The 19,380-nt window shown below is 48.6% G+C and overlaps 2 protein-coding genes across 9 annotated transcripts in view; both read right to left on the reverse strand.

Moving 5' to 3' along the window:
- SMURF1 (SMAD specific E3 ubiquitin protein ligase 1) overlaps positions 1 to 10,227 on the reverse strand; it is a 45,381-nt gene extending 35,154 nt beyond the window's left edge. The window contains exon 1 of one of the 4 annotated variants that reach the window (XM_030284413.4): positions 9,919 to 10,227. In XM_030284413.4, the coding sequence (XP_030140273.1) occupies positions 9,919 to 9,973 (55 nt within the window). In that variant the 5' untranslated portion in view covers positions 9,974 to 10,227. The remainder of the gene's footprint in view (positions 1 to 9,918) is intronic. The other 3 variants (XM_030284416.4, XM_030284415.4, XM_030284414.4) reach the window with 3 other exon arrangements.
- A 3,208-nt stretch (positions 10,228 to 13,435) lies between these two features.
- KPNA7 (karyopherin subunit alpha 7) overlaps positions 13,436 to 19,380 on the reverse strand; it is a 48,988-nt gene continuing 43,043 nt past the window's right edge. For all 5 annotated transcript variants that reach the window (XM_072935522.1, XM_072935518.1, XM_072935519.1 and 2 more), the window contains 9 exons: positions 19,130 to 19,270; positions 18,508 to 18,593; positions 17,570 to 17,838; positions 17,018 to 17,100; positions 16,313 to 16,576; positions 15,743 to 15,976; positions 15,232 to 15,414; positions 14,655 to 14,804; positions 13,436 to 13,654 (listed from right to left, as the gene is read on the reverse strand). In XM_072935522.1, the coding sequence (XP_072791623.1) occupies positions 13,574 to 13,654; positions 14,655 to 14,804; positions 15,232 to 15,414; positions 15,743 to 15,976; positions 16,313 to 16,576; positions 17,018 to 17,100; positions 17,570 to 17,838; positions 18,508 to 18,593; positions 19,130 to 19,270 (1,491 nt within the window). In that variant the 3' untranslated portion in view covers positions 13,436 to 13,573. The remainder of the gene's footprint in view (positions 13,655 to 14,654; positions 14,805 to 15,231; positions 15,415 to 15,742; positions 15,977 to 16,312; positions 16,577 to 17,017; positions 17,101 to 17,569; positions 17,839 to 18,507; positions 18,594 to 19,129; positions 19,271 to 19,380) is intronic.

Here is a 19,380-nt window from a genome sequence, read left to right on the forward strand (position 1 = left end):
CTGGATTATAGTGAAGTGTTATTTATCCTGTTATCAGACAGTCCTGGAACTCCAAGGAGGTATTTCATTTTAAACTAAAGAACACAACACAGAAAAGCACCTATGTGCATGCTTCTTCTGTTTGCTAAAGTCTCCTCTTAGAGCTGGTGACAGCACAATTATTGGAGCTGATTCCATCACCCTCAGCAGATCCAGGGGCTGCAGACCAGTGCTGGGCTGCCCAGCTGTCTCACACAGAGCTCAATAAATGAGCACAGACACATTAATTAAGATATCTTGAAAGAAGTCTATTAACATGAAATTCCCTAAAATTCTTGGAAAGAAGGAATAAAAGATGTTCCCATTATGGCACATTAGCTGTACACATAGGATACTATTTTTAGTTAATTATTTCCCAATATGCAAAAGTCACTCTTATAAAGAGCCAGACACTTATTCCTACACCCTGGGCTTTTCCAGAGGTAAATTTAATGTTGGGCAATTGAATGAATGACGGAATCTCTGGGAAAAGGTGCTGAGATTTAAATCTGAGTGTGGTTACATCACAGAATTGGTTATATCACACACTTACCAGGTTGTATAAAGTCATTAAAGCCTGAGTTCAGCACTGAAGCCCTTCTCTGACTCCAGAACATTCAGAGGCTGACCGACTGTGCTGAGTTTCACAGCTGAACCACTCTCTGGCACCTTCTGGCTTCCCTAACTTCACTTTTGCCTTTTAACCTCATCTCACCTTATTTCACCACTCATCCATGCAAAGGGGACCTCAGCAGAAGTATTTTCACTGCAGTTAAAAACAATTTCAGGGGTGGGTTAAGTGCATCAGGCAATCACAGCACAAAAAGGCTTTACGTAAGGGATGGCTGGGAGATGAAAAATTAGATACACAGCAATTCCCTGCCAATTCCAAAACCCACTACATTTCAGGCATTTTTTTTTTTCACTAAGCCATTTCTGCTCTCTCTGATCTGCTCAGTTGGGTATTTACAGACACATGAGATATGAACATGCCCACTGCAGCACTTAATGTGGCCATTACCTGTCTGCAGATGTTTTTAAGAAAGAGATATGAGAGACACTTCTCGGAATTCCTTGGAATATAAAGCACCGAAGTAAGTACCACTTCAAGAGCCCAAAAAATTCACCCAATTTCTCTTTCAAAGGCTGACATCAGACCTTTAGCTTACACTCACCCACTCAACTGCTAACCCAAAGTTTACCAAATGTATGGATTCTCTCCCCATTAACATTACAGGAGCAACAATGAGGTTTCTGCTAATTAGACTTATACTTGTAAAATACGATATTTTAATCCAGAATTAAAGTGAAGTTCCCACATGCTTATAAAAATGTCTGCACACGGGAAAGGAACCACAACACATCAGCTACAAGGACAAAGAACACAGATTCCCTGGGAAATGCATCAATCACTGCAAGTCTGAATCAAACTGAAATTCTTCATTTTTCTAAATTCTGCACTTGTGTAGTCAAAAAAAATTGTTAAAGCAACAGTACAATCCATATACTCAGTACATTTTCTGGAGTTTTGATGGGTTTTTTTCCCTTTTGCTCTTCAGGAAAACAGAGCACATGTATTTCTAAAGATGTTTCCTTTCCAATAAACTTTGCAGGTCATACACCCCATGTACTAAAGAATGTGAAAGCACTGACCACAGGGATTGAATTTTCTGTTGCAATGTCCGGTTGGCTTTGGAGGTGCAACACAGACCAAATCTGGCATGTGAAGAAGAAAGGTCAGGGCCATGAAAAAAGATAGTGCGGACTGATGTGAGGAGCTGCCAAAATAAATAAATTATTTCCCAGTATAAATAAGAAAGGCAACAATCTTTGGTGTTTTAATCTTTATTTTCAGGAGAAAAATACAAAGGAGAGGTTGTGATATTGTCCTGGAAACATCAGGAAGACAAATTAGAAGCACAGAATTTAACACATGCAAATTTAATTTGTTATTTCGAGACGAAAACAAGATATGGAAACTTTAAATTGATAAATACATAACCATTTTATTTTAGTCTGATTATTAGAGGAAATAGGCAGATATTTAAGGAAGACAAAACTGTAAACATATTAAAAGGTCAACAAAAATGCTATTTTTCCTAATTCACTCATCCAGAAATGCCATTTTACTCCAAATAATCAAATGTATCTACAAAGATCTCACCAACTTGAGGAAAAAAGACTGAATCCTATAAAAAAAATTTCTTTTCCTGACACTGGTTACCTACGAAAGCAAAAACTCCTGCAAGAGAAGGATAATAGCAAGTTATCTATGAAAGAAAAAGAAACAAATTGTATTTTCTTCAGCAGACCTTCTTCATAATGAGTTGGGAAAGAAACATCCACCATTCAAAAAAACCAACCACGGGTAAAACTGTCCATTAGTGAGGACATTGAGGGGCACTCAGCACTCCTGCAGCACACAGGCAGTGTAGTGGTCAATAGTGTGGTTTAACACTGCCCTTCCTTCCCAAACTGCTGGAAAGCCTCAGGAATCAGGACCCCGAGTGTAAAATGGGAAGCTGGTACAAAGTCCCATTCCACAGGATTTTCCATCGTTTCTCGTGGTTTAGGATTATGAGTTTAACGCATTTGAACTGCTCCATCACACAATGGCCAAGGCAGGGCAGGTGCTCACCTGAGCCCAGGACAATTCCCTCCAGCTGTGGCGAGGTGAGCACAGCTGGAACGGCTGCCTGCAGCATGGCCAGCTCACTGCAGGGATTGTCCATTATTTTTCCATTACTCCCAAACAATAATGGATTGTTCTACCCACAAACAGATGAACAAACCTTCCATTTAAATACTTTCTGTTAAATGGTATTAGTATGCGGAATAGTGCCCATATCCTCCAAAAAACCACCCAGGGAAGAGGATTTTTCTGGGGGAGGGGAAGACGAGTAAAGCGGGCTCTGCCAGCTTTATCTATCTGTGCTGGGAATTGGGTAGCCTTGGGGATTTTTGCCTGCTGTGTTTAGCATCCCTGACAACAAGCCAGTTTGAATTTTGGCCTTTCACTTGACAAAAATGACTTACTGAAGAGGAAGGCATCAAGCTATTACAGCCCTGTGGAGAGATTCTTTCTGAAACAGCATGGATGCTTACTCTGCCAATTCAACTAGAGCATCATCAGATTTATCATCCTACACCCCCAAATATTCACCATGTAGCTGCCAGTTCATAAGACAGCATGACAAAGTTCCATCCTTTCTGCTATGTTCTCCAATTATATTTTATACTTTCCCAGACACAGAAAACTGTAAAATATCCCCAGGGATCCCCTCTCACAAATTACTGAATTTCCCCTTAAACACATGTGAAACAAAGTTTAAAAACACGTAGCATCTTAATGCTAATTGACCTAGTACCTCACTTAGCAAACATATATGCAGCTTTCTTCTTTTATTACATTAATACTTATATAAATAATTTTAAATTGAGATATACACACTTGCTGCGTGGTTTACAAAATCACTAATGTCTCCTCTGATTTTCTCTCCCAAAAACTTCCAACACGTGACTTGCATACACCCGAGCTTTTCAATGTTCAGCACCTTAGCCTAAATCCTAGAGCTAGACTTACACAGGAAAGCTGAATTTGCACTGAAGCAGCTGAAAGTGTGAGCACAGGTTTTCTTCTGCCAGCTTTCTCATGACAGGTGACAAATTTTTGGCAATGAGGGTCAGCAGACCAGGAAGGAGATAACATCTTGAGTTACTGCAGCAATATTTCAGGAACTCGCTTGTAAGCACCTGAAACATCACAATGTCAGAGCAGCAGCTTCCTCACCACCAGCCATAATACAATAATACAAGTGCTCCACGTCAGCTACCCGCAGGCTTAACTGCAGCCTGCCAACAGACATGGGAGAGAATGTGAGATGATATCCAGGTGAAAAAAGCTGGAAGTGGTTCAATTGTCCTCACAGAGGGATGGCAAAGCATCAAGGACCACAGTGAGACCTCAGTGAAGACATTCCCTAAAAGCTGAGCAGATCCCAACACAATGGTTGTCCACCTCAAGACCCAAGATCGCACTGACTCCTCTCTGTCCTGACAACTGTTGGTACAGGAAAGAGCAAACCCTTTGCAGTAACAGTTTAATTCACTCTGGAGGAATAAATCAGCATCTGCTTCCAAGAAAAAAACATGAAAAATATCAAAGCTTTCAGTGATAGTCCAGACTTTAGTTCTTATAGTAATACTTTGACTATTTCCAGAGGAATAATAATAGAGAAACATAACAACAAAAAAGATTCCATTCCAAACTTAGGGGGAAAGATGGCAGATGGAACATCTCTTCCAGCCCTTTTATTAAAATTTTCTCCTCACTCAATTCTTACATGAGTTGCTCTGCTGGGTACGTACCTAAACTTCACACCCAACCAACTGATTTATCCACATCATATCCAAACCATTCTGCTCTGTCCCGCTGCCTCCACCAAGACAGCCCAAACCAACACGACAGTGAGGAGCTGACTCAAGAACCAGAAATAGCAGCAAGTAATCCAACCAGATTAAGCCAGCTCTAAGCATGGCAACTGGACTGGCTTCAAGGTGGGCAGTAATCCAGGTAAACCTCCAAAAACCACACACATGGATGGCATTTACATGATGTTCTTCTCCATTCTGTGACCCATCAAGCAAGCCTCCAGCCAGCACAGGAAAAACTGAGGGGGCTCACTGATCTTTATTTACAGTGGCAATTTTAGCAGCCTTGGAGCTGCTGTCAGTAAAGTTCCTCTACCCAGCACACAGAAAATCGTGGTACAAGAGCAACCTCCTCACTGAGAAATTCAACATTACTTGTATTTCCCTGGAACTGATGATTAATTTTGAAACACAAACAGAAAGGATGATGCTACAAAATCTTAGAAATGTGATAAAGCTGTTTCAAGAAGCAGATGAGAAAATGTTCTTAAACTGCTGGGCAGTATGGAATAAAAAAGAAATCATGACCTGCACAACCACATCCCAAATTGCATTTCTTTATATGAAGACATTCAATTTGACAAAAGAAAGTTTCAAGTCAGGAATAAAGTAGTTATTGTTTCTACTTTCTCCGCCTGAGGGGGATATTCAAACAAACTCCTTTTGGTGATTTAATTTACTTCCACCAGGACAATGGTGCTGGCACAAATTTGACTTACTGGGAGAAGCAAAAAAGGAGACTTGCTCCCCATAGTGTGCCCAGAGGAAAAGGCTGCTCTTTGGATTCCCACTTTGGCAGCCCAAAAATGTCAGCTGGCCAACTGCAAAGGCTGTGCTCTCCACTTCCTCCCGTGAAAACAAAATTTTATTTTCTTCAATGTCCCCAGAGTTACATGCCCCGAGCCTCTTTGCCATTCCTATCCACGGGGCTCTGAACAGCCACAAATTTACCTTCACGAAAAGCTGCTGCCTCCCAAGGCAAATGGGGAAGGGAGGCAGAGGGGAGTGCCTCGCTCAGCATCACACAGGAAATCTGCGGCCAAGCTCCGCACGGAGCTCCAGCCCCGCGCTCCAGTCGCTCCCAGCAGACGTGGGGAAGAGAAAATCCTTACGAGAAGAAAATAACGAGACATGGATTTCTACATGCTCCAGATTACCACACTAAATAAATTTGGAGCTACCCAACTGCTGCTTCCCACCGTGTCCCCCACGGCACAAAGCTGGCTCGATACTAAATACCAACTGCCAGGGAGGCTGGGATGAGCAGCCAGCTCTTCCAGTGCTCTTCCCCTGGAACCAGTGGTCCTGATGCTCAACCATAAAACTACAGTCAGGCCATGATGTATTTACCATGTCTGATTGAGAGATCCCTACACAGATATTCACTGTTCCTGAACACGGGACAGGAAAGTGTCCAGGTCACCAATATTAGTGTTGCTATTGATCAGTCAGTTAACTCTGCACTGGTCGATACATTAGTCATGAAAGGGAAGTAAAACATCCTGACATTTGGGACACACTTTAGCCTGTGCCTTTGTAACAATCCTAAGTGAACATTGCTCTAATGACAACATAATGTTTTATCTTCTACTTGAAGTCACTGCGCTCTTTTATGGATTCCTTGAATTACAAAGGCAGAAAGTCCCAAAGCCACCCATTTACAGCTATCAACTGGCCAGACTTCGTGGCTGGGGCTTCCCTGAACTGGCTGACTACACTGAGCTGGAAGTGTGTGCAGGATACTCATCTGTGTCACCTCTTCCCCTTTCTTTGCCGCTGCTAAGCACAACCACCTTCCTTACAGGAATCAGATTTATTATCTACAAATGCCCTGTAGCTCCCTTCTCACCTCACAGCAACCACCTGCTTCATCATCATCTTCCTCACTCCTCCCTGATGCTTCTGACACTGCACTTCCTTACCCCTCACACCTGGGAGGATTCTCACCTACATCCACCTTCCAAAACTGCCCCCACGAGCAGCAAACCTTCCCAGGCCAGGTTTTCCAAGGAGGAACTGAGGACCACAGTGAAGTGAGGTGCTTGGAGAAGATTATTTGGATCCTCCTGTGACACCAACTCTGGCCTCTCTGTTAAAGAAGCTATTTTGCCATCAGTCTTCAACACGGCCATCTGACCGCGTATGTGAGATCCAGCTAGGAAGTGATCCTTAAAGTTTAACTTTCCTCAGTTCCACGATGGCCCCAGAAGCCAGCCAGCTTTTAACACCTCAGCTGAGATGTTTAAAAAGCCAGAATCAATGAAACTAGAACCCAACTTGCAGCTTTTTTGGTTAAATTCCATGTTTAGTCCATTTCTTCATGGCCTTCCCAGTTCCATCTGCTACCTTTGCCTACAAGTACCTGGATCAGGGTGTCTGCCATACCCAGCATGATGAGACTGCAGTTTTCACCAGTACTTGTGGGAGGTACAAGTGTGAGCAACGTGTGTGCAAGCCTTGGAGATGATGAACCCTTTGGATCTTCCCCAGGGAGCAGCAGCAAACAAAGGTTTCAGAGAAGCACAAGGGTAAAAAAGGGACACGTGCTCTGTGAAGGTCTCCTGGTCTGTGGATCGTGTTTCTCCTTGACCCAGCAGACCCTGAGCACATTTGGCAAGGATGTGCACTCCCAGGATCACTCTATTTTTCCATCCTTGTGCTGGCAATTCTGCCACTGCTGCGCTGCCCTGATGGCAGCACAGATAGGAAGAGACCACAGATTTAACAGGAAGTTCTCTTACTTTGCCTAGAACTGTTCCAAGGGACAAGAGAAAAGGCCAGAATATCTCTGGCTCTTGCATCCCCAGCTGGGGTAAAGGCTTTAGTGGAAAGAAGAGGAAAAACTGAGATATGAGAAGAGATTAGCATATTTGAGATCCACATGCCACAAAGTAATTTTAACCTGTCATGCAACTCACTGTTACATTGAGGTTTTTAGTACTTCTGCACAGGGTGCACTATTTGCCATTTTACTTCATTACAATTTGCATCAGGCTAGGACTGACACCCTTATACATTCTGTATAAGCTGGGAGACCACTTCTGCTAATCATCAGCAGGTTGAGAACTTTTGCTTATATTCACATAAATAACCCCAACTCTGCTACCACAAATACCTTTACAACAAATAAGGAAAAAATTATTATTAAAAAAAAAAAATCACAGAAGATTTAACCACTGTTCCCTTGCTATTCACCCAGTGACACTCACAGGCATACTAAGTGGTATTTACACTGCTATTTTCAGTACTGCAAAACTTCAATGGTGCCTAATCACAGGAAACACAATGCAGGTAGTAAATCATAACAAACAAGGTCCTCTGTCTTGATTTAAATGTGCTCAAATCTCCCAAGAGCCAAGGAGATGAGAAAACAACAGCCAGGCTGGCTGCAGCTATTTGAAACAGGTAAGTCAGCACCCCAGTCCCAGCCAAGAACTCAGCATTGCCCAACGATTCCAGAACTATACCTCTCCCAGAGCAATTTATTTGTTGATTAAATACAGCAGTTTTTGTCACATCACCCAGGTTTCCTGCTTGTAAAAACAGAAGATGTGTTTGAGCAAGGAGGAGATTTCTTCAATGCAGTTAAAAATGGGGAGTAATAACAAATAAATCTACCAAGCTGCTCAATAAACTGAAACTTCAGTCTGTTCCAGGAAACATTCCCAGCCCAGAGAGAAGACTAGTGTATGCTAAAAGTAAAAAAGCATTTTGCTGCAGCATTCAGCCTTTAAAATTAAACTCAACAGCTTCTCTCTGTTATTTAAATTATCTCCTCCAGCTCAGAAGGGCTATGACCATGGCCTAAGTTACTTAACTCACATTTTTATTGACTGACTTGCATAAAAATAAGCCACATTAAGGACTGAGCTGACATTTGGTATACATCACCACAAAACTCATTTCAGATCAAACATCATTCATACAACCTAAAAATATTTCCAGCCTTCTCCCATCCAAGAAAAGGATTTTCAGATTTACATTATCCTCACAAACTTTGGTCTTCTGAAGCACAAGCGGTGCAGAATCAAAGGATTAAAAGAACACCAGGATTTTTATTTTTTGATGATCTGCCTCTGAGTGTGTTATGTGCCAGGAGCAAGTTAACCTGTAAGTGCAGTTTCACCAGCACCGTTTTCTCATTATTTGCCAATGTTTTATGCACCCACACACAGAAGATCCCTCTCCAGAGACCAATTCTGGTCACCCAGCGCTGCACTGTGGCTTCTCCAGCCCAGCTGACCTCCAAACATCCACTTGTTGCCTTTGAAAGAATGGATTGGACCTTATTTTTTAATAATTCACACAGCAGTCTCAACTTCTCAACAGCTTCTCATTAAAGAAGCAGGCTCGGCATCAACCAGAGCAGCTTCCAAAAGACTTAATCCAGATCTTTCAGGGTCCAGCATAAATTGGTTTATCCATCCATGAACCCTCCAGAGGCCTCACGCAGAGGCAGGACAGACACAGCTCTGGGTGTCACCTCCTGCACGGGGAAGGAACTTCCAAAGCTGAATGCCACAATGTGCCAGGTAAGAACAAGTTGAGAGGAAGGAGGGAAAATTAAAGAAACACACTAAAAAAAAAAAAGAAAAAAAAACACAAAAAACCCACAACCAACCAAACAAAAAACCAAAACCACCCAGCTAAAAGCAACTAAAAGGGTATTTTCTCATTAGCAGCTGAGTTATCCTCTTTGGCACACAGGAGGTTGGGGGGGTTGTTAATTAAAGTGAAGTAAGGCAAATTATGACAGGCTGTGCTGAAAACCAGTCAGTGGGAGAGGCGGCCCTGGGAATCCTGCTGGGAATGCTGAAGAGGAGACCCCAGGGAGGAGCAGCACAGGGATACCCCATGGGAGAGGGAACAGGGAAAACCCTGGGAAAGAGCTGGGAAGGGGGAAAGGTGTCACAAGGATGCCCACGGACAGGGAAGGTGCAGAAGAGACCCCAAAATTGGGCAGGATGCAGGGGTGCGTTATCAACAGGGATGCCCCATCGAGAGTGCAGGAGGGACCCATTTAGGGTCAGGGTGCCGGAGGGGGGGTGAGTGCCCCATCCATGGGGGAGGGTGCAGGAAAGCCCCCAGGAAGGAGAAGCGTGCCCTGAGCTGCTGGAGAGCGAGGGGGACACAGACAAACCCCCGCCCTCCTCACATTTATGTCACCCCAAGGGGGCTCAAGCACCTCACGCCGGAGGGGCGGGAAAAAATATAAATACACAAAAGCGCAGAGAGGCTGTGTCGGGCCACAGAGGGAGAAGCGGAACGGAAAAACGGCGGATAAAAGTTAAGCGAGGCTGGGAGCTCGGGCCCGGCCGGCCCTTTCCTCACAGCCAGGGGAGGGGATGGAGGGGATGGAGGGGATGGAGGGGATGGAGGGGATGGAGGGGATGGAGGGGACCCCGGGCCCAGCCGCGGGTGTGCGGCCACACACCACACACACACACGCTGCTGCTGCTGCCCCGTTACCTGTGAGGCGGATCTTGATGCTGGATCCGTTCCGGCGGGTACCGGGATTCGACATCGCGCCTGGAGCAGGAGGAGGAGGAGGAGGAGGAGAAGGAGGAGGCGGCGGCGCCGAGCTCAACCGGCGGCCCCGCGCAGCCCCGCCATGCGAGCCCGCCTGCTTCTCACGATGCCGGGAATGCCCGGATTCGTGTTCCGGTGGCCGCTGCAGGCTCGGCGCCCTCAGCCGCCGCCTCAGCCGCGGCCGCCTCAGCCTCCGCCGCGCCCGCCCGGCCCGGCCGCGGACAGCCGTGGCCACGCCCCCGCCACGCCCCCGCGCACGGCGGAGGCGGTGACGTCAGCGCGCACGGCGGCGTGGCCGCGGCCGGACGCCATGAGGAGAAGGTCGCGGCGGGGAAGGTCGGGGGGTGGCGCATGCGCAGAAGGGGTCCGGGGAGCGCCCCCTGGCGAGGGGAGAGCGTGAGGGAGCGGGGAATGGCGGAATGGGGAAAAGGAACGGGATGGGGAATAGAGGGGGAATTGGGGAATAGGGGTGGGGAAATGCAGGAATAGAGGGGGAATTAGGGATAGGTGGGGAAATGCAGGAATAGAGGGGGAATGGGGGAAAAGGAATGGGATGGGGGAATAGAGGGGGAATTAGGGATAGATGGGGAAATGGGGGAATAGAGGGGAAGTTCAGGAATAGGGATGGGGAAATGGGGGAATAGAGGGAGAATAGGGGGAATGGGGGAAAAGGAATGGAATGGGGAACTGGGGAAATAGGGGGGCAGTTCGGGAATAGGGATGGGGTGAGGGAATGGGGGAATAGAGGGGGAATTCGGGAATAGGGATGGAGTGGGGGAATGGGGGAATAGAGGGAGAACAGGGGAATAGAGGTAAAGGAATGGGATAGGGGAATGGGGGAATAGAGGGGAAATAAGGGGAAAGGAGTGGGAGAATAGAGGAGAATAATGGGGGAATTGAGCAGAATAAGAGCAGGATGTGGGAAAAAAGGGGGATGAGGGATACCTCAGGAACGGCATAGGGGCAAATAGAGGTGGAATGGGAGGAATTGGGGTGTCTAGGGCTGTCTTGGGATGAAAAGGAGCAAATAGGGTCCCTTTAGGGTCCTGGTGGTGAGTAGGTGATCTCAGGGGTGGAACAGAGGTGACATGCAGGGCAGCAAGAAGGTGACAGGGGGCCTGGGGGTGAACAGGGGCTCTCACAGTGGCATGGAGGATGTATGGGGGACACAGAGGGAGCACAGGGGTGCCTGCAGGTAGCATAGGAATGTAAAGAGGGTTTTAATTTGGGGTAAACACCACTACAGGCAGGGGCAGTGCCTGTTCCATCTCCAGAAATGGGGCAGCACCTTCTCACTGTCTACAACTCCCCGATGGGAGGGTGCCAGGTGGGGAATGGACTCTTCTCCCAAGTGCCAACACAAAGGAAAAAGGCCCAGGTTGTGCCAGGGTTAGATGTTAGAAAAGATTTATTGACTGCCCAAGCACTGACAGGTGCCCAGGGCAGCAGTGCAGTCCCCACTCCTGAGAAGGTTCCAAGGAGCAGAGGTGGCACTAAAGGGGTAGAAGCTGATAGAAGTCAGTGGGTGATTGTGGAGGTCTTTCCCAGCCTCAATGATCCTCCACCTGCTCCTCTGGGGAAGGTTTTAATTAGAAAAACTACTTTTTTGTGCATGACAGGAGGGAGGTTGAGCTGCACTGAGGAAGCACAGCAGCATCTCCTGTTCACTGTGCCCTTGGCTCGCCCATCCCATCCCCTGGGAGGAGGGGATGTCTGCACTGCCCCCGAGCTGGAATTGCCCCCGAGCTGCTGCCTGGGGCTGGCAGGGGAGGGCAGCTCCCCCGGGCCAGGCAAGCAGCTGCCTGCAGGTCGCTCACACACCCACACAGAGCCCTGGTGATCCCCAGGCACTGGGCCCCCCTCTCCAGCTTCCAGGGGACACAGCAGGCACACACCAACACTCTTTTTAGGAGGGGCATGTTGTCCTGGCCCCTGCCTTCAGAGCAGTATTTTGTTAAGTTACAGACACAAGGATGGAAAGGAACAGCTCTGGGCCCCTGGCTCTGTGTAACACCACCCACCACAGATTTATGTCCAGCACATGCAGGAAAAAGAAACCAAGATATTTCCTATTTCTCGCTTAATCAGATCATCAGCAAACAGCAGCCCTGTCTGGCCATGGGAAAAGCCAGCAGGGCTGGTCCACAGAGGACCAAAATCCAAAGTCAGGGCAGGCACACAGGCCCAGCTCTGTGTCTCTGAGGAAAGAGCCTCCTCACATTCCTGTACCCAGGAGCTGTGGCCATTCCCAGGTGCCCAGCAGCAGTGGGAAGCCCACAGAGCCCAGGCAGCAGCAGCCCTGGCTCAGGTGCATGTTCAGGCAGTGCTGTATCACGTTTTTAAGTCCATAGTTCTGGATGTAAGAAGCACTTTGCATTTGATCAGATCCCAGTATTTGAATATTAAATAAGTGATACTCAGCCCTGCTGCCCATAAGTGGGGCTGCCCAGCTCCTCCCAGAGAGCACATTTACTACCAACTCCCTTTTCCCTGGGTGGCCTGCAGGAGAAATGCATAAATCCTCTGATGAACAGATCCAGGGAAGAGGAAGATCCTCTGTTTCCTGAAGAGATTTTCCCTCCAGATTAAGCTGTCACATCACCTCCCACTGCACCTGAGGCAGCAGAGCCCTGAGCCCACCCAGGGACACTTTGAAGAGCCAAACCCCCAAATCAAGGAGGGAAAGCTGCTCCCTCATCCTGCCTTAAGCAAAACCTTTGAGCTGCTTCAAGCTCTGGGGAGCAAAGGATTGGGGAAGGGTCTGCTGGGAACCACCAACACTGCAAAGATGGAGCAGTGGCCAGCAGCTCTTTGAGAACCCACAGCACAAAACCTTCGTACCATGGGCTCAACTCCATCCTCACCTTCTGCTGGAGACCACACTTGGAGGGCTTGGAGAGAAGAACAAGAGGCAGGGACACACCATGGAAACCTGAAATACAGGTCCTTGGAATTAAAGGGCAGAGCCAGATCGATGGGCTGCAGGCTGAGGGATGGCAACAGGGAAGCTGCAGCAGGGGTGAATCATTGCCCCTGCACTGCCTCCAACAACTTTCCTTCCAAAGGAGCAGCATCTACTCAGCAGCTCCCACATCCACATCCAACTCCTCCAGGTGAAGTAACACACAGCAAGGCCACTGACCCACCTGGGCCTGGCTCAGCTCCTTTCCCACAGCAATGATGGTGCCTGCAGAAGGGTGAAACATCTCTCAAACAGGTTTTTTAGAGCTACTTCAGCCACTCCAAGTCAAGCCTAGAAGTTTCAGCACAAAGATTTGGTGGCAGCATGCTGCTCTCCTGCAGTTTAGTGTACTCAGAAGAAAGATTCCACCCAGAAAACTTGCCCAGGGTCTCCAAAATACTCCTGCAAGACCTTAAGATGTTACTAGAAAAAAAACCAAGCCATGTCATTTGCAACAGCAGCTTAAAGAAGGAGGGAAATAATTAAAGGCAAAAGGAACAAAGCCAAAAGTGCATTTTATTGACAAGTTTCAGAAGTAAAAAGGCTCAACATCTCTGCTCCTGATGATTTGGATGTCTGAGCTCTTCCAAAGTGCCTCCACCCACCAGTTTAGAGCTGTGTCATGCTTCATCTTCAGAAGTTGAAGTCATGTTTCTCCACTGAGAAATCGTACAGCCCATCTTGGCCAGTCTGGGGCTCCAGGTTTATACTCTCCTAGGAGGAAAATGACAGAAATTACTTATAGTGTCTGCATTTGAATAAACCTAAGCTTTTTACAGCAACTCTGTTTTATTCTTGCTTTAGAAATCCTGTTAATCTCAGCTTGACTGTAACAGAACTCCTGCTCCTTGCAGCACCCTGAAGCTGCAGTGTCCCTGCAGCCCACACAAAAGCAGCCAAGCCTTTGGGCTCAGACACCAGAAGCAAAAGGAAATAAAAGTGGCTGCAGTGGTAGAGCTCACCGAAATTAAATGGTCTGCTTGGAACAGCAACAAGCCAGGACTGCTCAGGGGGATGTTCCCCTGGCATCCAGCCCCTCCAGCAGGAGCTGGTGTGGAGAATTTCCTCCACACCCTCTCACAGGGACACCCCACAGACCCTGCTCTGGCAAAGGACTAAACCAGACCTTCGCCCCCTGCTGCAGCTCACACCCAAAGTGACCCACAGTTCCAAGGTCTGCCAGATCTCTGAGCCTCCTCCCTGATGATTTCCCATCTGCAAGTCTAAGGCTAGGACCAAACATGGCTTCTGTGACAGTCACTGGACCCTTGCAGCTCCTAGCTGGTGTCTTATCTTCTTTTTCCATAGATTCTTTACCATGAGAAGGGTCAAGTAATCCAAATGCAACCTGAGCACTGTTATCAGCTGAGTAGGAGGCTGCCATTCATAGTGACAAGGCAGCTCAGCTCTGAAGGAGGAAACTTCTCCACATTTGGTATTCATATCAGTAACTGCAGTAACTCCAGCTGATGCCAGTTTAAATTCCAGCAGCAAGATGCTATCAAGGCATCCATGTCTGCTGTCCAACTCATTGGCTGACAACTCAGAGCTTTTACAGACCTTTAAAAACACCTGAAAGAAGCTGCAAGGACTACTCTGGTCATGTGGAAGCCTCCTCTAAAAAAACCTCTTCCAGTATCCTTAAACTCAGTGCTTCATTCCAGTGTGTAATAACTTCACATTTTCAGCTGAGAAACAGCAAGGGCTCACATACCTCACCAGAAAAGTATTTCTCTATAATGTCCAGGGCAGCTCTGTAGACCATGGAATTCTCATGGTTTTGCAAGTCTTCAATTTTCTCCAGACCATCAAGTTCTTCCACCAGCAGACACAACTTCTCTGTCTCTCCCAACTTCTCAGCTGTCTGTAACATTGGAAAGCCAGGCAGGAAACCAGAACATCAGTAACAGGTCTGAGGCGCTTTTTCTGTAATTACAACCCTGATCTACAAGTCAAAAGCTCACAGTTCCTGAATTTATGGTCCCTTCCTGATGCCAGGCATGTGACTGTGGTGCCTGTGGAATACCAGTCTCTGCTGGGGGCTGCCAGCCAAACCAGTGAGCAGAGGATGAAGAGCAGCACCGGGAACTCAATCTTGCCATGCCCTCTAGACAACCTAAAGGTACTCAAGGCAAAGTCCCTCTTACTCCAAAAATCAACAGTCATTGTTCTCACCACACAATGTGAGCATTCGGCTCACTCCTTGCTGCTCTTTGGGAGAAGGAAGTCAAAAGATGAGACCTTATCAGGAAGGGATTAAAAAAACAGCATCCAGGATGAACAGATCTCACCAGGAAGAGATTTGAAAGGGTGTCCAGGATGATCAGGATGGTTTTGCTGTCTTTGACCAAAAGCAGGTTGAGCAGAGGTTTGAGGACCCCGGAACGGACGAGCTCCACCACCTGATCCACCGTTGCTCCAGTTGTGAAGTTGGCCACTACCCACACAGCCTCCTTCTGAGCCTTGAAATCACCCTGGAAAAGCAGCACAGCAAAGGCATTCCCAAGCTTTAGTATGCTCTAGGATGGGCATGAAGCAAGGATAACCATTTCCCTTATCTGCAGCTTTCCCAGCCACTTTGGGTGATGCATGGACACCTGGCAGAGGGGCCAAGGGCAGCTCCAGAATGTGTTTCCATGCGGGTGGACTGACAAATTGGGATGCTCAGGCTGTGCCAAGGTTCTCAACACCTCTGAAACAGCCTGCTCAGGTGGCTCTGGGGCCAAGGGCTTCACAAATGAGCCATCCCAGGCCTCCTGAACCTCACATTGCTCCCTCAGCAGCCCTGTGCCCATCCCTTACCTTGTCAAGCAGTTCCACCAAAGGTGGCAATAACCCACAGCTGATGATCTGTTGGATCTGGTGGGAAGGCCCTGCTGCGATGTTGCTGAGGGTCCATGCTGCTTCCTTCTGGATCACTGGCTTGGTGTGCCTCAGCAGCCGGGGCAGGACAGTCAGGGCACCAGCACTGATGGCTTCCTGGGTCTGCTGGTCTGTGCCTGTGACCACATTCCCAATGGCACGGAGAGCTGGAGTCTAGACAGAGATTAGAGATGAGGAGAGTCCTTACCTCAAGGGATACATGTCAGAAAGCCCAACAAGATCCCTCCCTAAGTGCTTGATCCTTCACACAAGGAGAGCATTGTGGGTGATGGCTGCTTATTTACAGCCCTGTCATCCCTCATTTGCTCTAAGCAGCTTTAGAGTCTCTATCCAGCCTCCAGAACAGAGCAGGGGTTTGACAAGCAGGCAGTCAGTTCCATGGGCTGAGGGGACAGCACACCTCAGCTGCCACATAGAACAAGGCCCTCCCCCCTCCTCAGGCCTTTCTACCTTAAGGGCCAGCAGGGTGGAGATTTGGTTGTTCCCTACCATAATAGTCAAATATGGGCTGTCCATGAGTTCCACGAGCCTTGGGAGAATCCCTGTCTCCACCACAATTTGGATGCGATCATTGCAGCCATCAGTCAGGTAGGAGACAGCCCAGCAGGAGTCAGAGATGACATCCTTGTCCTCATGCTGCAGGAGGATAACAAGGACTGGCAGAATCTTCTGCACAGCATCCAAGGGAGGGCAGGGGTTCTTGTTCCTGCACAGGTTTGACAGTGTCCAGGTGATGTTCCTCAGGAACCCAACCTGAAACACAAGGCAGTTATAAGATCCTCACTGCCCCCAAGAGCCTCCCAGTCTGTGTTATACTGTGAAGGATCTTAGACAGAATAGTGGGGCAGGAACCATTGCAGAAGGGCAGAGACACACCACAGAGCAGCAGCAGGAAGCTTGAAGGGCAAGTTCAGCCCTTCCACATGCACATGCAAGTCTGCCTTGCACCAGTTCCATCTTATTCCTAGCCTGAGAGAGTCAGAGCTGGAAAAGAAAGCCAAAGCTGGAAGAGATCCCATTGACTTGGATTGTCTGCTCGGCACCCCCAGCTTTGTGCATAGGCAGGGCCATAAAAGCAGTTTAGAGTGGGGTCTCATTCAATTATACAGTTTGTTGTGTACAAGGCAGACAGTGGACTCACCCACCACCCAGTGCATTAAGAGCTGTTAAATCAAGAAAATGGAGGTTATTTACTGGAGTTGCAGGTGACACCAGAGCCAACAAGGGAGGAATCACATCATGAGCAATAAGAGCATCCCTGTAGATAGGGCCATCCCCTGGACAGATAAAAAAGGTTGGTCACTGCATCTGCCCAGGTCACGAGACAGTCAACATCAAACAGCAATCAGACCCACAGGGTCTGGGTGACCCACCAGCCACACACCACTAGGCATTTCCAGGTGGGAAGGATTTACTGGGCAGACTGGAGTGCCAGCAGGCCAACCAGGCATGACCCATAATGTTCTCCCTATGGTGACATTAGTGGGTTCAACCACCCCAGCAGGACAGCCTTGCCCTTGGCTTTGGCCAAAATCCTCTTGCACAGCCAACACAGGATCTTAAAGGCTCCCAGACAACACTAAGGGGATGAAGAGTTGTGGGGTTCAATAGGGGCAGCAGCTTGGAGACCAATGCTTTATCTCCCCAGCAGAATCACAGAATAACCCACACTGGAAGGGGCCCACAAGGACCATCAAGTCCCTGGCTCAGTCAGGGACCTCCAAATGCCCCTCCAGGTCCTCTCACCTGCAATGTTGCCCAGGGCCCACACTGACTGCTCGCTGATGTGCATGTGTGGGGAGGACAGCAGGGAGATGAAGGCTGGGATGGCCCCTCCCTCCACCACAGCCCTGGTGTGCTCCGAGGTGCCAGAGGCAATGTTGGTCAGTGCCCAGGCTGCCTCAAACTGTAGGGCAGCATTGTCAGCATGGCCCAGGAATTCCACCATCCTGGGGATGATCCCCAGCTCGATGATCTGATTGATGGGGGGGTCCTTGTGCCTGGACAGAAGTCTCCTGTGAGAGAGGACACAGCACAGCCAGCCATGAGGAACCCTGCATGGTGCCACCACAGCCCATAGCCCTGTGGCCAGGCACAACCCTCAGCAGAGGGGCTGCTATACAGAGGGAAGACACAGCTAAAGATGCTGAAGCAGGAGCAGGGTGTCTGTTGGAAGTAAAGCCCTGACATCCTCACAGCCATACTCACTGGGCATGGTGCTCAATAGTTTCAGCCAGCCATGGAAGCACCAGCAGGGATGCAGCCTGTCCTGGACCCACAGGAGACACCCGTGCTGCCAGCTAGGTGATGATAGCACCCTGTGGTCCTTTCTGCTCTGACCCTTGTGGGGACAGCCCTGCTCAGCACCGATCCTTTACAGGGTCAGGCTCTCCAGTTCTTGTCCTGCCCAAGCATCTGGCACTCAATTTCTTGTGGGGTCCAACATAATTCCTGGCACAGCACAGGAAGGGGCAGCACAGCCAACCCCTTGGTTGGGTCTGGGCAGGACTGTGAGCCAAGCATGGCACAGAGGCCACAGAAAAGGCACCAGCTGAGATTCCCATGGCCAGTTTGGGTTACCAGGCTCCTTCTCCCTTTGCCATATACCTAGGGAGATCCCCAAACAGGAACTTGCAGCCTTTTGCCCCCAGGTCCCAGCACAGCTCCAGCAGCTGGGCACATACCTGGTGGCCTGGGTGGCAAGCAGCTGCAGCTGGATGTCTTCCCCATTCACAGCTTCCACGATCTCCTCCAAGGATGGCTGAATAATCTGTGTCACAGGGGATGATTCAGAGTCAGCCGGGGAGCTGGGACTCCCTCTGGTTTCATCTCAACAGTCAATCAGCTGTCTAGACCCAGCTCAGTCACCACTTCATATCTAAGCAGCGTCTATTCTTTATGCAACACAGTTTCGAGATGAGGCAGAGGAAGACAATCCACAAAAGCCTTCAAGGCAACTAATGCTTGTAATCAAGCAGTGAAAGAGTCACTGACACCATAATGGGCCTGTGAGCTCAGTAATTACCCCTGGCTGTGCAGGGAGCCAGACAGGAGCAGCTCCCAGCGAGCCAGAGCACCAGCCTGTTCTACCTGCCATCAAGGGAGGCCAGCAGGGCATCATCACCATGAAAAACTGCACAGACGAAGGCCAGGCAGTCTGAAACACTCCCCAGCACTGGGCATGGAGATCAGGAATGGCACCAGCTACTTAACCCAGGTCACCCCAGCTGGAATTGATAGTGGCCCAAGGAGGGGATGATTCCTGCTGCACTGAGCCTACCCAGGTGCAGGGCACCAAGCACTCACCACCTCAGCTGCTCTGTCTTGTTCTAGAGAGGGAGTCTCCTTCTCCAAATTAATGGAAATGTTTCTGCGCTTCAGGATCTGCTCATCCTTCTTGGCCTTTCTCAGCTCAACACTCACCTCTACCCGCTGCCTCCGCAGGGTCTGGGGGGAAGAAGAACACCATCCCACTCACATCTGCATTGCCCCATTCCCCAGGGAGGTCACCCCTGCAGCCCTCTGCCCCACATTTCCCACAGGAGGAGTGCAGAGCC

Source organism: Taeniopygia guttata, chromosome 14 (genome assembly GCF_048771995.1).
Source record: "Taeniopygia guttata chromosome 14, bTaeGut7.mat, whole genome shotgun sequence".
NCBI classification, from domain to species: Eukaryota; Metazoa; Chordata; class Aves; order Passeriformes; family Estrildidae; genus Taeniopygia; species Taeniopygia guttata.